Source organism: Excalfactoria chinensis, chromosome 4, assembly GCF_039878825.1.
Source record: "Excalfactoria chinensis isolate bCotChi1 chromosome 4, bCotChi1.hap2, whole genome shotgun sequence".
NCBI lineage: Eukaryota > Metazoa > Chordata > Aves > Galliformes > Phasianidae > Excalfactoria > Excalfactoria chinensis.
Genome location: NC_092828.1, coordinates 37987844 through 38006622, shown reverse-complemented (window position 1 = coordinate 38006622; position 18779 = coordinate 37987844). Strand labels below are relative to the sequence as shown.

Genomic DNA, 18779 nt, shown 5'->3' with positions numbered 1-18779 from the left:
ACTACAAGCCTAAAATGGTGTACTGCAAGGCAGGATAAACCAAGAAAGCAGTGCAGGAAGAATGCAATTCATACTAGTAAGACAGTGGATATTTAAGGCTGGTATTTGCTTTTCAGCTTTTTTGCAAAAGACCCGAAGTCAGAGTATACAAATGAATATAAAATCAGTTACATTATTTCGATGACTTCAAGGGCAATGCACATACCTCGTGAAAGGAATTAAATAGATAAGGACTGAGAAAGAAGTGAAAAAGAGTTTGAAGATGGCAAAAAAAATTGTCAGCTTTAATTTTAACCTTTAATTTGTGGTTTCTTTCCTTAAAAGCGAGCACATTTCTCTCTCTGTACATATATCTAAAGTTAAACTAACACTTATTACTTTTAAGGATGTATCAATCAAATGTGTTATGAAAAATTAAAAAAGAAAAAAGATTCTGCTACATACCCTGTTTCTGTCCTGGTTAATGCACTCTTGAGATGCACATCACCTCAATATGCAGTCATTCCACATAAAGCAGATTTTGTGTAGTAACACTGAAAAGCCCTTGGCCTAAATGGAGAAATAGCAACAAGCAGTTAATCTTGTCCATTGGTTCAGCAGGAATAAAGCAAAGACTAACTGTCAATGAAACTATAAATATGGGCATTCTAAGCCCATAAATTCTAAGTCCAACTGCCAAATAAAACCAACAGTTTCTGTTTACCATAGAAGCCAAAGAAACTGGTTCCCAGACACATTAAAAACAAATACAAACCCAAGACTTCAGTTATTTAAAACAAACAAACAAACAAACAATAAATAAATAAATAGAACACAAAATAATCATTTGTAGTTGTACCAGATTAAAGCAAGCTATAGTTTTTGAGACTGGCAGAAGGTACCAACACGAGGCTTTCAGCCTTCTGACTTTCTGAGGCCAATCATTGGTACCCTGCTGTCATATTGTAGATTCATTCTGTATGCAGGTACTGAATACTTTAAAGCCAGTGTTCGCAAGAGGAGCTACAGCAGGTAGCTGTAAAGCTCCCTTCCATCTGCTTTGAAAATCCCTAACTAAATCACTAACACTTTTTAAGTCTAAAATTTTCTGAATTTCAGGCGCAATTTCTAATTCTTGATGAGAACTCCCTCATGGAGATTTGGGAGGATGTATTTACTTTTCTGACTTATTTAGTTAATATATTAGCCACAAATTTCCATATCATTTTCTCACTAAAATATGTTACGCTATTCCCTTTAGCACACAGGCCTGTGCAAAAATATCCAGAAATCCATATCAGAAGTGTTTCTTCAGTAGGCTTCCAAACATGTTGCCATAGGCCCATGGCCATGGGCTGCCTGGTAAGGCTTTAATCTGCTCTTTTTGGGAAGATGTGCAATGTGGAAGTGCTTTGCTGGCACACATAAAAGGCTCACACCTTCACAGTGTGATGGGCTAAAGAGTCTTCTGACTTAAAGCTGCTCTAGATAGTGACACCTTCCTAGAAACCACATTAACAATGTTTTTAAAATCTTGATGCAGATAAACAAAGGTACCAATTACCCAACGTGATTCCAAGCTAACGTGCTTGAAAGCATTTCCAAAAGCAAAAGCCAGCTTTTCCATGCACGTGTAACTCCAACACAAGCTGCAAGTTGCCAGATAAATATTAATTGGGGTATATAATACCATTTGGCTCTCAGCTCTTCTAATTTGTTAACAGGAACAGTAGACGTGGAATTGGAATTTCTACAAGCTTTACTTACATAAGGTATCCCAGTGACTGCTTGATGTCACTCAACCAGACCTCCTCAGGCAATTAGGCCTTGTGCAATCAGGCTGTTATTTTCTTCCTATGTGTGCTCCAGGTTGCAAGTTAGCATTGGGCAAGCCTCAACCAACTTGATTTGGATAACCAGGAGTTTGGAACATGCTTCTGGAAGCTGTAAACCTGCCTGGGTAATCTCAGGAGAATTGGTATGTCACCTGCATAGAAATCCCTCCTGCCAGGAGCCAGGAGCGTCACATTACAAGGATAGGATTTTGCAAGGCAAGAAGCAAGGTGGTTGTTTCCTGGATGAAGGTTCAGATTTAGTCTCAAATTTACACAGCACTAACTGCATTGAAATTCCCATTAGAGAATTTTAGTATTTTAGAAAATCAACATCTCGCTTCTGTTGCTACGGAAATGTCTGCGAAGCTCCAGCCACTGTCAGAACCAAATCTCCTAGGATCAGGAATGAACAGAAAGAACCGCTGCTTCATAACAGTCTTACAACAAACTAGAGACTGGTCTGTTCTGAATCAATCACACATTTCAGCATAGTTATTATTAAAGAAGAAAGGACAAAAAAAGGAGCAATTGTCTTTAAATACATTTAATGTTATGAAATATATTACCTTTATATCATTCAAATCCTGACTAAACCTTAACAACAATAAAAGGTTTTTAAAAATCTTTTTCCTTAATCACACAATAGTCTCTCTCTTTCTTTAATTCTACAGCAGAAAACAGAGTCTTCATAAATAAAACACTGACATGGAGTATAAGACAAACCCAGGCCAGACAGCTTGTTAAAAGTTTGTGAAGAAAAGTGCATCTGGCTGGCTCAGGACTCCCTGAGTAAGGTAGACATTCTCCCACACGCCTCTTGGCTGTTTGGCCTCTCACAATAAAACCTGAAATAAAGGCTGCCTTTCTCATTTTAAAGGTATTAAATACATGTTACTTTCAGTGTGAGGTAGGAACCAGTTTATACAGATTATAGATAACCCGGGCCTTGACCCCTTATTGCTGCCCCTCTGTTTGGTAGGCAAAAAGGTAGATTTAAGTGGAAAACAAAACCTTACATCTCTGTGAAAGTGAACTACAGTTTACTTTCAATTGCAGTCCATCCGCTGATTGTAAGGAAGGGCTTTCAGCTTCAAAACAATAAGAGGCACAAAAAACTAGGCGTAATTTGTTTTTCCCATTCTGTTACAGAAGTGGGACCTGAACACTACAAGTAAACAGTGTTCCCAAGTGACCTAATCCTAAACTCTACAGTTTGTATTTAGCCCAGAGTAAATTCTTAGTGTAAAAATAGCAGCAACTCAAAAGTGCATAAATTACAAACTTCATCAATAAATTAAAGGAAACAGATTTGCTGCATCTGACTATCCTCCTAACTGTCCCAAGATCCTTTTCATTTTTAAATGAACATGGAAAATAAGAAGAAAGAAACTATTTCAAAAGCAAAGCTGAATTCTTTCTGAGACAAGGCATCTTCATTTTTGACGGTTGTTTGTTTTGTTGTTTTGTGGTTTTTTTTTTAAACTAAAATTCAAAAGGTACAGAAAAAAGACTGGAAGGATCTGGAAAATAATACGATCTCTCTCCCACCCCTTTAAGGCTTCAACATAGGATTTAAGGATTCTGCATAGGATGTGTACATTTTCATTCAGGGCTTGAGTTTTCAGGAAATGCTAAGCGTCCTATTCCCATGGATTCTGATTTTTACAGAGCTTGCACAGTAGAAAGGCTGAGGAGAGACCCAGTCCTGAGCAGAAGAGGAGGTGAGATGCTCTGGAGAGATTTTCAGTTGTTTTAAGTTTAGCTGTGGGGATTGCAGCTTCTTTCATGTCTCGTACAGACTCCTGTGAGTCCTGTATTCACAGCCTAAAAGCAGTCCTGTGGCCATTCAAAGACAGCAGAAGGAGACAGTACTGGATTGACATTTTGGTTCCATATATTGAAGGCCTGGGCTGTAGGGAACAGCAATAGTCATGTCACTGGACTCCCTTCCACCAGCAGTCTAGTAGATGTGCACAGAGGTAGGAAAAGTGCTTAATCTGCATATAAGGATAGCATTAACTCTGAAGTTTTCATCTGGACTGTTTTTCTTCAATATGAAATTGCTCTTCAGACTCTTAAGACAGGATCATATTTATCCATGGCAGAAATTAATCCGTCAGTGAAGCAAGATGGTTTATCGCTATTTATTTTGCAGTGACATGACTGCTGCTGGCTGGCATGCCCTTGGAAAGCACAGTATTTCTTGACTTGAAGTAAAAAGGTAGATCCCAGACTATGTGTGGCGAGGACTTATTTTTCCTTTAGCATAAATTTAAATGCTGGGTTGCATTCCAGTGATCTTGTTTGTGGGGTCACACATTACAAATAAAGTTTGGTAGAGCTAGTGCTTCTGTATCATTAGCATGTTGCAAGTTGAACAGTCTGTAGAGAAGGGGATTCAGAAGTAGCAGCACAGTGTTGCGATACAGCACTTCTACAGTAGCATTGTCGAGTAACTTGAACTTCATAAAATCTACCAAAAAAGTTCTGTTAAAAAATGTGCTTTATAACAAGAACATCAAACTTCTGTCTTCTCCCACTGAACTAACTGCAAGCACAGAAATCCTCCTCTTCCTTTGTTAGGACCTACCCTCAGTCCTGGCGGATCCACTGTTAGCTATGAAGACCACTGAGCAGAGTGAGTATCCAGGGTCTCAGATGCAGTCTGTGCAAATGATGATCTCCAACAAGAATAATAATCAAGGGTTCACTTTCCTAGAAACACAGCTGTGACGATATTTGCTTCACTGGAGGAAGAAGGCTCAGCTTCCTCTATGCTTAGAGTGTAGACATCTTCAGACTTCAGCCATAGCTGAAGAAAAATTCTTATTTCCTGAAAAATGTTTGTGTTTATTAAGGAGGTAAATCGCTAGCTTTTAAATGTTAGTTTAATAACAACCTGTTTATAATTTCTGATAAAAATGAGAACGCTTCAAAGCTCGAAGACGAGGATGGCAATCTCAAATGTTTAGTATAAATTCACAAGAGCTTAGGATCTCTGACAGCAAAGATAGTGCTTGCTGCAGGCAAAACTTGCTTTGACCAGAACTAATAGGAATACATATACTAAAAAAAATAACCTTTCACAAGACATACAGACAATTATGAGTTACACGTAACCTATGTATTTATATCCATTTTTGATTTTGGAATTAGATGCCAGTTTTTGAGGTAATCCAGTCACGGAAATAAGTCACTCGTGTGTAAACTCCAGGTTTGTTTGGCTTGGCACATTCATCTCCCCAGCTCACTATTCCCACGAGGTACCACATCAGTCTAGAATCTGGAGTAACCAATGGTCCCCCAGAGTCTCCCTGGAGAAAGAGAAGGGAAAAAAAGATTTAATAAGATTTAATCGTTCAGAAGGGAAACTATAAGTCTCTTCATAGACAAGAGGGGTTGGTGCATCCAGTAAGACAGAAAAGCAAGCAGTATTTCAAGAGCTGCCATTTGTGCAGAATCCAGGCTGCTTATGAAATTTGAGTCTGCAGTCAGTGGCTATTTCCTGTTTGCCATGAAGTCTCTTGACCTGTCTGTGATTGTATGGTATCCTTTCATTAAAAAATCCCCTTCTGGTTTTGTGAAGCATTCCTCAAACTGCTTTGCCTTCTCCTCATACAAAGTCAGGGGTGGTTTTTTTTGTTTGTTTTTACAGTAACCACTACCCTTTCAGCAAGCTCTTTTAGTCACTTGCAGCAATAACATTTCAAAAAGGATTTCATCAGAAAATTGGTCTTCTAATTAGATAATATCTCCTTAAGATATTAGTCACTCTCAAAGGCTGAATTCAGATACTGTTAATAGCATGACGTGGTAATAATAGTTCAGTGGAAATCTTGCAGTGTTAAAGGCAGGGGGGTTGGACTCGATGATCTCTGGAGGTCCCTTCCAACCCCTACGACTCTGTGATTCTGTAATTGTCACACAACAGAACAAATTCCCCATCATCCAGCAAAATGCATTACTGAAATGCACAGCAGCTGCGCCCTTTAGTTACGGTCTCTTCAATGCTGAGTGGGACCGAAACAGAGGAATTAGGTCTCCACAACTTACCTGCAAGCAGTTTTGTTTAAATCCATAGGACTAGGATTCTGGAAGGGGTCTGTTTTGAACCAGCACTTACAAATGTATTTTTTATGAGTAACATTAATAGTAGTTAGTATTTTTGCAGGTGGTAACATTTTTGTTCAAACACCTGCAAAAATATAACCACCTGCTAGTGGTTGCTGTCCAGCAAACAAGGGTCTGGTGTAGAACGGCAACAGCAAAGGAGGAATAAAGCATCAATATGCAGGAAGCAGGTGCTATTTGTGAAAAATGGTTATATTTCATAGGAGATATTATGAGAAGTCATCGGTCTTACAGCAGCTATTTTGAGTTACAAAATGAATTTCATCCCATGCCATGAAAGATTTAAGTTCTGAGTATTATACTAATTTAGCTCCTTCAATATGGATTTTATGTGCTAAATAATGTAAAGAAATTCTACCTCACCTACCTGTTTGAACAGAGAATATTTGAAAGGATTAATATGCTGTTAGTGAAGCCAAATACTGAAATCAGCATTAAAACAGTTTTCCTTTCTAGTTTTCAGCTGTGGTTACCTGACAAGCATCTACTCCTCCTTCCAAGTACCCAGCACACAACATCCTGGGTGTTATGTCCCCATCATACACTTCTTTTCTGTTGCAAGTATCTGAGTCTATAAGTTTCACTGTTGCTTCCTGAAGAGCGTTAGGAGTCGGACCTGAGGGAAAGAATAGTTCAGGCATTAACACAATTGCATTTAATGTTCTCTTATGAAGCACCAGCTTAATCTGGTGTAATACGGAGGTGTTACTTCTTACTCTCTCTAGCTTGGGCCCTTAAGGAAAATGTACATACTCACAGTGCCGCTTAGAAACAGTGCCTCAAGTGTAACACTGTGTTGTACAAATTACCTGTCCATTTGGGCACACAATATGGGATCGAGGCATCTTTGTTCTATTGCTAAATGCATTCACAGCTTGGCCTGGTATGTATGAGTCTGGAGAAGTGACCAAATGCAGCTCACTGTGGAAATTTTCCTTGAAAGCCTGCACAAGTCTCTGTAGCTTCTGGCTTGAGCTGAGAGAATATTTTCTTAGACCCTCCAATAATACATGCATGGCTTGACTACCTGTCTCAAATATCTATAGTATAAAATGGAAAGGCTGGGAAAGAAGAGGGCATTTATGCTATTTTCTGCTTAAGTGAATAGTACCTCTCTCTTTGTCAAGTTTAATTTTAGAGCAAGAAACTGCTGCTTACTGTTGAACAAATCTATTACGTATAGACAAAAAATCAGGCTTGCTGCCATACAACATAGAGCTACCTGTTCAGTAGTAAATCAGTACAATAATACATGGGTTGCCTGGCAGAGTTTGGACTCACCGTCATTGGTAAGCGCTCCCCAGCCTGTGATGACAGCATAAATATTATATGGAAAGGTCTGAGATGGCTCAGGCAGGCAAACACGGTGTATGTTACTTGTAAACTCAACTTGTTTAGAGAGCTTCACAAGTGCAATGTCATAATCGTGTTCTGGGTAGCGGTATAGTTCGTGAATAATGATAGTCTTGACTGATCGTTTCAAGGTTGGTGGCTTCAGAAGAGCTCCAAAAGTAGCAGTCCACTTGTGAGGGTGACTCATTCTGAAAAAGTTGAGAGTGTGATAAATATTTGGCTGTAAATGCAAGTACTCAGGAGATTAAACTTCTCAAGAACCTTTATGTTACAACCCCTTCAAGCCAGTTCCTTAATAGATTATTAAAGCGTCTGTCACTTCCCATAACACTGTGCCCCATGTAATTGTGGGCTACTGCTAGAAGAGGGCAATCTTACACTCCCTTCTCAACCATGGTCTCCTACTCCCTTCAACTTCTCATTCTTGATCTAGCCACTATTTAGCAACAGGGCGTATGTAATCAATTCAAAAAGCTCTTCTGCTAGAAAAATCATCTTCTTTACTCTTTCTGGATGTTAATAATTCACTCAAACAGCTGTTTCATCTTACATGTCCTGCAGCTTCACAACAACTGCACTTGAAACAAAAAGTTCTGAGAGTGTATGGCTGAATGGAAAGATAGAAATCTGGGCTTAGAACTTCTGGTAGCAGCCTGCAGCAGCAGCAACTTAATTGCAATGTGAAAGAGCACCTTTAGAAACAAGTGATGGGTCTGCCTCAACCCTAATCCTTTTTCTCATCTAAGGCAGAAAATTGTTCTCCTGGAAAGAGGTAGGGGTGTGCTATCAATCCGGAAAGCCCCACAGCTTGATCCAAGTTGTGCATATTCTGCTGCAGGTTCTCAGCTGGGAACTTACTCTCTGAAGCAGTGAGCGGCAGATACAAGCCATGTATTGCTGATGAGCGTTGCACCACAGCGATGGACATTATTGTACTGCAAACTAGCTTGCCACGGCCAGTCTCCAGTCTCTGCAGAAGACAATCCTCCAACTATTCGCAAGGATGTTGCTTTTGCTATTGACTTGACTGATCTATTTTGCCGTAACCCGCAGACTGTCAAAAAGGAAAACAAATATATGTATTAGTTACTCCTCTGTTTAGTAAACATGCCTGCCAATGGCTGTAGGTACTGTGGAAAACAGATGTAAAAAAATCACACACCACTAGGTTCTCCAACAGTATACCATCAATATGAAAACATACCTTCCACCAGCCCCCAAAACAGAGATCCTCATGCACAACCCATTCTGTTAGAAGACTGACAGTTGTGTTAGCACAACTGACTATCATGGTAAACCATGATGGTCAACAATTCAGGCTGAGGTGAATCAAATCAAGCCCAAATCAAGAATCAAAACCCTTCACCACACAAACAGGACAATCCCCAAATCTAGGGATTGCCAACTCAAACGTTTCAGGTGATCTGTCACAAGAATACAACATGAATGATGGCAATCATCCAAGCCACGGGTTTTTCCCAAACACGCATGCAGACCACATGTGTGTACTAAGTAAGTTGTTGCTTGGAACCAAGCAATCATACACTGCACGTTGCACAAATGGCAATTTGCAAATGAACCTTGAGTGTTACTTCAGGCAAAGAGCAACATGCCAATCCAAGCCAGAGACTAGAATAAAAACAATCACACACATGGATACCTCCAGCACAGTGTGCATCCATGAAGTATTATTCTCCACACCCAAAAAGGAATGAAAATATCTCTGGTTTCAGCCACAAAATAGACATTCAGGAACAGCTGAAGCTCCCCAGTAGCTTTAGAAACTTCCTCAACTGAGGGAGCTGCTTCAGCTTTTTTCTCCCATTCAGACAGTGTCAAATTCATCTTACCTGGACCAAGACTCACTAGCTTTCATCCAGGCCCTGATTTCAGCTAGACATTAGGAAAGTAGAGATATAGGACTATCCCGGTTGATTGAAAAAGAGACAGAGCTGAGAATTATTTGCATAGTGACAACACAAAACAAGCTATTGAACTGTCTGTCTCCCTCAGACAGTGACCCAGAGGGGGGACAATGTGGAAGTCCGCAGTACCTCACTGAAGAGCTGCCAGCACCAGACCCTTGAAGTCCTCAGAAGGCAAACACTGGAGCCAAGCAGAGTGTAACCACTGCCCCTTCCTGCTAGGATCTGCACAAGGTGATGTTAACAGTACCTTACAGTCAAAAGCAGCAGCGATAACCCAGCAGATTGAAAGCCGTTCATAAACTGGGAAAATATCACACAGTATCTAGAAACCCATGGGGTCAGTGTAGTGTCTGCATTGTGATGGAAGTTAAAACTGCAATGAAGGAAATCAGTGGCATGTAAAGATATGGCTATACTTGTACCAAAATTGTACAAAATTTCCCATGTGAAAGGAAAATGGGAGAGTATACCATACCTGGTGAGATTGTTTATAGTAGCATGTTTTCCTCCTGAAAACTATTGGTAATCTTCAATTACTGGACCTTGATCTGCACAATGCTATCAACTACCTGTGCTGTCAATGTTCAGAACACAAGGGAAAACTCACAGTTCCCTCAGGAACCCAGGAACACCAGAACTTAAAATGAACCCAAAGAGCAATGTTACTTCATCTTCCATTACTTGAAACCCATTTGTAAATGGCCTTTTATAACTTTTCTAGCCCTAAATAAGCTTTGTCCCTGAAAGCTTAAACATCTTTAAAACAGACTACCTCAACTTGACCCTTACAAATGCATCTTTAGAAGATTGATCACACTGTCTTACGTTTCTATAACAATTTTTGTGCTACCAGCCATCCCAAAGACACATAATAATTTCATTATAATCAGAAACAGACATGACTTTTGTACATTTTCTCATTGTCCTTCCTTACTTCCAGTACACACAAAAGGAAGTTCCAATCTCACAGTTTCTAAGAGCACACTGAAAGCCACTATTTCATACTCCTCTGCACGTGCCCATTCCTACTAGTTTTTGTGCCATCTTGCATTCACAGGGTGTATGACAGGCCTCTGCCCAGTTGCCATCCTTAAAATGTCGGGAGTAAACCTCATCACTTAGTGCATGTATGGATAACAACAGGAGGTGAATTGTTATGCTAAGGCATCAAAGACAAGCAGTGTATATGAAACAGAGTCTGCAGTCTCTCCAAGATGCAGAGAGGACTGGATGTCAGCCCTGTGCACACAGGATTAGATGCGACTAAGTACATGTTTAATCCATTTTTAATAGAGATTGCTTTTAAGTGTAACCTGCTGAAATCCCTGATAAGGACTCTGTTACCTTCGACACATTCTCATAAAGCTCTCAGCTAGCTGCTGTGCTTGATGTTAAAGCAGTCAGTTAGACCAAGCAATTACGTTTTTCTTTACTGGAAGTCCTCGCCGTTCACTCATTATTTTTACTACCTACACCTAGGAGTTATCTACATTTCTTAACCTAGGATTATCCACATTTTTTAGCCTCCACGTAAAAACATGGCTTAGTGCCTGTGTGTCCAATGACACAAAATAAGCAAGTGTCCTGAACACCACATTGCTCAGGCTTTGTTTGTTAAGTCATCCATTTCCTAGATACCAGGTTTTTACATTTAAGATGGACCCTCCACCTTCCACACCGACGCTGCTGAAGACAGGGTTGTGCCCTGGCCATCTGTCATCTGTAGAGTGATGCAGCAGGACCTGCATATCTTCTATCTGCACAAACCTGGGGATTTCTAAAGAGCTCTCTCTAAACTGCTGTTATATTAATAGGAGGACCATTTCATTACAGAAAAACTGAAGGAACTCAGAGGTGGGTGTGAACTTTTCCTAGACAGGAGTTTGACCCCATTCATCCTGATTGCTTTTGTCAGTAGTGAGAGTTTTCCTAAGTACCCAGAAGGCACTAACAAAAGGTTTCCCTATGACTGAGTAAGACTTCTCATCTAAGCAGGATTTTATCATATGTGTAATGCACAAAGACACATTCATTTGACAAGAGGGGAGAGGAAAGGCTTTTAAGAGCCATGAAAAGTGCTTGGAGAATCTTAATGCTAATTTAAATAATCAGAAGTTTCTTAAGCTTAAAAAGCCCAAACTTACTGTCATTGAAGATTGCTTCTGCTCTCCTCCTCTCCACAGCTGGAAAAAAATAAAAAAGAAAGTCAAGAGTAAGGCCAAGAAAGCATAGACAAGGCTTATCTTCTCCATGATCATCCAGTTCCTGTGGCTACTTGAGTGCTGCCCAAGAGGCAGAGGTAGGCTGCAATAGGAGCCAGTAGAGCTCATATGTGGTTATGTCCTTGCACCAGTTGTCACAACCCCGCTCTGCGGTGCAGTTTGATGTACTCCAGCCAGTCAGTATCCTCGGAGGTCCAAGCCAAAGGGCTGCTCTGGGTATGTGACAATACAATACACCTTGGCTGTCACTAATGAGCACTGGCTCAAGATGTCCACCTCTCCACCTGCTTACACAGCAGTCTCTTTTTCAGGAGAGCTACCATTCCAGGTGCCACCAATCTAGAGGATAATCACGCTTCTAAAAGCATTGTTAAATTATCCAGAGGTTCTTGTATGGAACCCACAAGTTCACAGTCTGCAGATAAGTCTGCTGCCTTTCTCAGCACATCTCCTACCTTATCCACTTCCTTCATTTTTATTTTCACTTTGCAGCTACACAGAATAATATCCTCGCTTGGATCCCAAACCATGCTGACCTGGACAAAGAATTTCTTTTGAATGCAAAGGGCTCTGCCTGTTGACTACTGTGCTCTTACCACATTTTGCTTGTGCATTTGACAGTCTTCCTGGTAAGCATGTTTGCATTCCGCTATTACTAGATAGATACCCAATCTTTAAATGACATTAAGCAGATTATGATATAAAAAGGAAACCAAAGGACTGCAAGTGAGCATACAGCTTGATTGCAGGGAACATCACAGAATAAAGCCAGTGGCAGGACAGACATATGTGCGTGCAACCACTGATTTATTTTATAAAAATGGGGGGTGAGTTACAACTGGAAGTTTATACAGTGACACAGTTTTATTCACCATTCACGTAATAAAGCCAGATAAGGTTTACTGGCGGGCAAGCAACAACTTGTGAGGACTCCTGTCAGTACAAGTGCTTACTTGCACCTAACTGCTGTGACAGAGAAAGGAGAAAACATTCAAGTACAGGTACTTCTGGGCTTTGGAAATGCTCACTATATTGCATTAATTTCCTTGGATAACATCGCTGATTCCTAAAATTTGTAATAGTTCCAGATGGTAAAAGTCACACCAACAGAGAGGTTCAGCAGTGTTGCAAAGTTTAATAAGCTAAAAAGTGAGGAAGGAATGGGTGGAGAGCCACACTAAAGATCGGGCTGATTCATCTGTGTGGTGATACTGGCAAGAAGTTCTTCGAAAAAAACTGGCCCTATTAATTTATTTCTACTCTTATAAGCATCCAGTGTTTTCCTGGAAATTCATTCTGTTTGCAGTACTATTCAGCATTTGGGTCATTCTGATATTGTAAAGCTGGAAAACGGAAATAAACTAACAAGCATAATAAACAACGAAAGCACAGCTTTTGCCTTCAAGTGCAATATTGACTTTTTAAAATTATTATTATTTTTTCTAACTCCTCTCTGGGTGGAGAGTCATTTAACTCATAATGCCTAATTATCAAGCCTGAAGTCAATTATTAATACTTATATTATGTTGCAAAGCTAATCAAGAAGACAAAAGAAGCAACGAGCTTGTTCAAGCACAGTGCCAAAAGCAATTCAGTTGGCATGTTCTCACTACACCGAGTTTTGCTATGAGTCACGCAGCTGTTTGGCAAGGCATCTGTCTACATCTCTATTTGCTTCTTTTATGAGGCACCTGAAAAAACCTACAAACCTCACGTGAGCAAAATCCTGCTCTGAGACCTATCCAGTGCTTCCAGACAGGCTGTCCCAGATGTTGTTTCTCCAAATACAAGTACAGATACACACTGTGAATCTTAAAACAGGATGCCTGTACAGATCTGAATTTTAGCATATTGTATCAAGACTACGCACTTCACTTACTCTCTTTTCCACTCACTGCTGAAGTGCACTGACATCTGCCCATAAATTTAGTGCTGTATTCATCAAGGTAGGGTCACTGCCTTGCTTTAGAGATCTGTCAGATACAGCATCCTGACTGCCTATCTCACTCTGAGGGCTGGAACAGAGGTACCAACGAAAACACCACAGAAAACAAAAACAAAGCAAACAAGCAAAAACAAGCCAAAAAAACCTCCACAAAATAAAGGGAGTCCTTAAGAGGCAAAAGCAGGTAGCAATGAAATCTGGGAACACATCACAGAGATTAAACTAAGGACTCAAAGACTCAGGACTCGAAACCATGATCCCAAACTCAGAGAATACATAACCTGATGTGACAAAACTTTCAGATAAGCTGAACCCACAGTAGGTTCATCACCATCAAAAGCAGAAATACTTTGAGTTGCATGATACTTCTGAAAAGCACAGGTTGCTTGCTGTCTCACCTCATGGGGGACTTGCCTGCATTTGTTACTTGACATTTTTGGCCTAGCCAACAGCACATCGGTTCAGATTGTGCCAGCCAGCCTGTTGCAAGCTGTGCCTTGCAAGGCACGAGATGATTTCTCTGCCCTGCTCATTTACTAGTTGTCCCCAGTTGTTTGTACTACCAAGAAAAAGCATCAATTAGTAACAAATAAAACCTCATATCTCATCCCAGCTACATACAGCTGGAAAAATAGTTATTTGTACTGCGTTTAGGAAAACAGTGTTCAGGCTTCCACTGTAAACAAGAACAAGTTCAACTTGAATATGCATTGCCTACATGCCAAGTGGAACTTGCTATTAAATTAAAGCTTGCTCAACTTATAAGAGAAAACTCATGTTTGAATTAAAATCACAGCAATCTACTGAAACACAGAGTAGAGAAACCACCTTTAAAAGGAGGGCCCTGTTCTCCAACTGGATGATCATTTAAAATAGTTATTTTGTCTATACAGTTAACTCAGTCTTTGGCCACACAGAAGTTATTGGTCTGTTTCACATGAATGAGAAAAGTGACCTGGTACAGTTATTATTTAAGATTATTATCAGTTAATTTCCCATTTTTACTCTTGAATACACAGCATGGAAGGAAAAGGGTAGTAAGCAAAAGTAGGTAAGCAGCTTGATTTTGAAACCACTAGTTTCAAAAGTTGCACCAGGGGAAATTCACATTGGATGTTTGTTAGGAAAAAGGCTGCCCAGGGAAGTGGGGGAGTCACTGGAGGTGTTCAAGAATGTTCACATATTGTACTAAGTGTCATGATTTAGTGGGGAAAAACTGGTGACAGGTGGATGGTTGGACTGGATGATCTCAGAGGTCTTTTCCAACCTTGGTGATTCTATGATTCTAATATCTCTACCCTAATGCTCTTAAATTATTTCAAAGACCATGAAGGCCCAGGTACTGGAATGACATAGGAATTAGATCAGTCCTTCAGAGTGGCAGACTCAACCATGTTCCAAAAACCATAAACGAAAGGAAATGCAGCAGTTTCCTGAAATATAGCAAAACATGCTCTGGGGTCATCAGTAATGACTTGCTCTTCTTTGGATACATATTGCAGACAACCTAAAACATACTCCTACTAGCATTGCTATAAATTCCTGTTGAGATACCAGGGAGTAATCTCCTTAGAGTTAAGCACCCTTGCGGAAGTAGCATGCATAACTTAGAGACAAGTGACGCAATTATCATTCCTTCAGCAGGGGAGAGTTAACCTGGTAGGGACAAGACAAAAGCTTTGTACCTCTAATTGTCCCTGTCACCCTGCCCTTCCCTCCCTGCTCCTGTCCACAAGACCTGTCCTAATATCTGTGACTTCCCCTCATCGCTGCCTTCAACTCCATCTTAATTATTCTCCATTTTCTGATTAAGAGAATAGCCCATCTTTCACCGAAATTTATAGGTGCAAAATTGATGATAATCCTCTCCTTACAGAGGATGAATGATTATTTAGTTCATAAACATCTCTCCTCTGTGAAAATAACATGCCATGTGTTGTCACACATTCACTGAAGCCACGTGAGTGGCAATACGTATGTGCTTTTGGACCAGAGGATTCATTAGCCAATAACATATGCTGGAATCCTTATTTACAAGTCATGCCCTATGGCATCTGCAGTACAGCATATGTTCACTTTCCTTTCATCCCATCCAAACTAAAGTAACACTTCATCCCTATCAAGGAAAATACATTTTATTTTTTTTTCGGTATGCTTTTCAGTTAGCTACATTGAGCCACAAAGCCATAGGAACTATAGTTCCAGTTAAAAGGAGTATCACAGTGTTTAAAATTTTACTTTGAATTCAGATTCTGGTGCCAGCAATGGCTTTGTAGCCCTGTCTGTCACTGTGAAGGGTGAGATGTAAGCCTGCCATGAACAGAGGATGCAAAGTCACATTACTGGAGCAAGACTGAGCTACATTGCCACTATCCAGCAAGGACTAGCAGCTGCTGCTGACTTACCTGCTCTATCTCAAGTACCGTCTCCTTCCCTTAGGTGTATGGGAACTGTTTTATTTCCTAAGTCTTTTTAATGCATGGCTCAGCTTCTGCAAAAATACTCATTTTAAAATACATTTCAGTGTCTCTCATTTCAGTCAGGCTCTGTAATCTGCTGCAAACACTGAAATATACCACTTTGTGCCAAAGTAACATCATCAAAGTGGGGGAATGTTGGACCTCTTGTATTTCTCAATGTGTTGATGCACATCCTGTTCCACTACCCTAGGATGCTATTGTGGGTTGTAGAGATACCAAGTATTAAAAAAGCACAGATTGCCAGATATATTCTTTGAGCTACATCTTGATTAAATGTTATTCAGTAATTCAGGTCAGACACTCATCTGCATGTCTCCCCAAAAAAAACTTAATAAAGAAGAAAGAACCTATTTCTTAGGCTCTGTACTTTGAAGGAGCCTGATGCCAGATAAATAGAAATAATAACAGTTGACTTGTTGATCAAAACCAATTCATGACTCATTGTTCATGGTCAAAACCCTCGGCTGAGTGATAGACGGGAATACTTCCTACTCACTTTGAATAGTGCCAGTGATCTTGCAACCAGTTTCTTTCTGACGTCAAGAGTACATTCCCAAAAACACTTTTTGAGAGACTTCCAACCTACCTGGCAAGGGGAAATAGGCTGGCAAGCTGCTCTATACTTTGCCTAACAGGGATGCAGGCTGTGAGGTGACTCTACTTCTAACCAGGAAATCCTGGGGAAAAAAAAACAGAACAGCCTTATCTCTTTGGTGCCAGAACTATATAGAGGACAAACTGTAACACCTTCTTTCAGTGCCAATGGAATAGCAAGTCCTCACTGGGGTTTTTCTAAATCAGTCATGACCTGACATCTCATTCTGCTGTCCTTCCATGGATCTTCAGAGAAGTTAGGACTTTATTTGATTCTCCACTGAAAAATATTCAGGCAGACAAACTCCATTGGATGCAAGTGCATAAACCTCTATCACCTCCCATTTCCTCTTAGACCTACAGCTGATATCTGGAAATACCACCATAGTTGTCTAGGGGTCTAGGAACGATAATATGAACAACAACAACAAAAAAAGGAACAGGAACTTCGGTAATAACACATCTGAAAACATCCCAAGAATGTTTGTTTTCTTCTCAGCCCTATGTAAACATCATTAACTGTTTAGTGATGATACAAAGTCGAGACAGTATTATTTTGCCTTTTTTTTCTTTGTTTTACATACTTGTTGTATTTTCACATCAGTGCTATCCATCTTCTATGTTTTTTAAAAACAAAACAGAACCACCAAAAAACCTCTAAACATCAGTTTAGATTTTATCTCTTCAAAGCTCTTTATTCCCCACCTTCTGGAATGAAGAGAGAAAGCAAGACCCTTGGCTGGCAGACTAATTCTGTGCTTTTGCCCTGGACTGCAGCCTCCAACCAATCTGCAGGCAGTTTGCTGGATCTGATCCCCAAAAAGCAAACACTTTTGAGTGAAGTGCAAGTTGAGACACTGTTGAACAACAAGATTAGATCAGATGCAGGGAAGAAGACTTACTCATTCTCCTTATCAGACCCTCCTAGCATGCCATTTAAATAAGCGCCTGACCTGGATTTCTTCAACTAGTTAGCTATGCTTACCTAAGCTACGCTATATCATGACCCCCAAATTAGAATATTTTCATAAGGTGATTACACTAAGAGATCTAATGATTTTTTTTTTGGAACTATTATGAAAAAGTTCAAGAACTGCCTCAAGACAAGCAAGGATTCCAGCAGAAAAGTCACGCAGAGCATGGAACAATCCAGGGCTTCTCAGCTGTCCTTGATTTAACTACTAGAGTTGGACACGGTATTTTAGGAGGGAGAGAGAAACTGAAAATGCAAAACCTCTCTGGACTTCTGAGATATGTTGTAAAGTGTCACTTCTCTCAGGAGTGGGGAAGAAGTTTGTATTTGAGATATTCATTTCCTCAGAAAGTACAGGAGAACTCCTGTACTCTCCACTTGAGTTGACCTCGTTGTCTTACATGGCACTGCCAAATGTAGCTTGCTTAAGACTCATAACACAGTTGAAATACTATTTGTAAAGAAATATCTGAATTTTACTGTTGTCTTCTAGAAACAGCAAGGTATTGTTTATGTACCTTTGTATCATGTGTAACAGTTGCACAATGCTAGTCCTATCCTGAGTAGCAGACCTATGTAGTCAGTGTTTCATGGTTAAGACGGGAGAGCCAATTAAAGCAACAGGAGGTTTATCATACAACTTTATCATACGATTTTATCAAAGCAACACTGAGATGCCATCTTTATCTGAAACTAAGTATTTAATGAAAACCCTGTGATTCAATTATACCAGCTAATTTTTTTTAACTAGCAATTAATGTATTACTGTAACTGCTGGTGCAGTTCAAGGTCAACAAAAACAGTTTTGAACCACTTCTCTTATTTACCAGATTAAATATAAACAGCTAGTAACTTGATGAGAAGATCACACTTATTTTCTAACAATCACCTTTGCACTCCTTCCAATTTTATCCCTTAAGCAAGTCAAACTAAACTCAAGTTTTAAGTTTCTGTAAGTCATGATTAGAAAAAGCAAAAAACAACCACAGCACTCTTTCAAGTTTCTTTGATTTATGGTAACATGCTGTTTCTGTCTGAAAGGAATATGATAAGTGGTGCTTCTTTGTCCACAGGGATGACATTTACCATCATGAGCCATCCCAATGATAATGACTGAATGGCCCATCAAGAAACAATGAGCATATGACAGCTCATATTTGAATTTCCCTACATTGTTGCAATGCATCTTCCCACCTCAAGTACCAAGAGGCAGAACAAATGGTTGCTCTCAATCACTTTTGAGTGGGAGGAAGCCTGGATCCATCCAGCATGGGATTTGGCCCAAGATTCTTGTTCATCCAACAAAGCTGTCTGGCTTCCTTGCACCTCTGCTGGCTTA

General features: G+C 40.0%; 1 protein-coding gene across 1 annotated transcript in view; it reads right to left on the bottom strand.

The window, feature by feature from the left end:
• Nucleotides 1-4934: 4934 nt before the first annotated feature.
• LOC140251708 (transmembrane protease serine 11E-like) overlaps nucleotides 4935-18779 on the bottom strand; it is a 40334-nt gene continuing 26489 nt past the window's right edge. The window contains exons 8-12 of the mRNA XM_072335768.1: nucleotides 11371-11409; nucleotides 8157-8352; nucleotides 7227-7486; nucleotides 6419-6561; nucleotides 4935-5128 (exon numbers count right to left, since the gene is read on the bottom strand). Of these exons, the coding sequence (XP_072191869.1) occupies nucleotides 4967-5128; nucleotides 6419-6561; nucleotides 7227-7486; nucleotides 8157-8352; nucleotides 11371-11409 (800 nt within the window). The 3' untranslated portion in view covers nucleotides 4935-4966. The remainder of the gene's footprint in view (nucleotides 5129-6418; nucleotides 6562-7226; nucleotides 7487-8156; nucleotides 8353-11370; nucleotides 11410-18779) is intronic.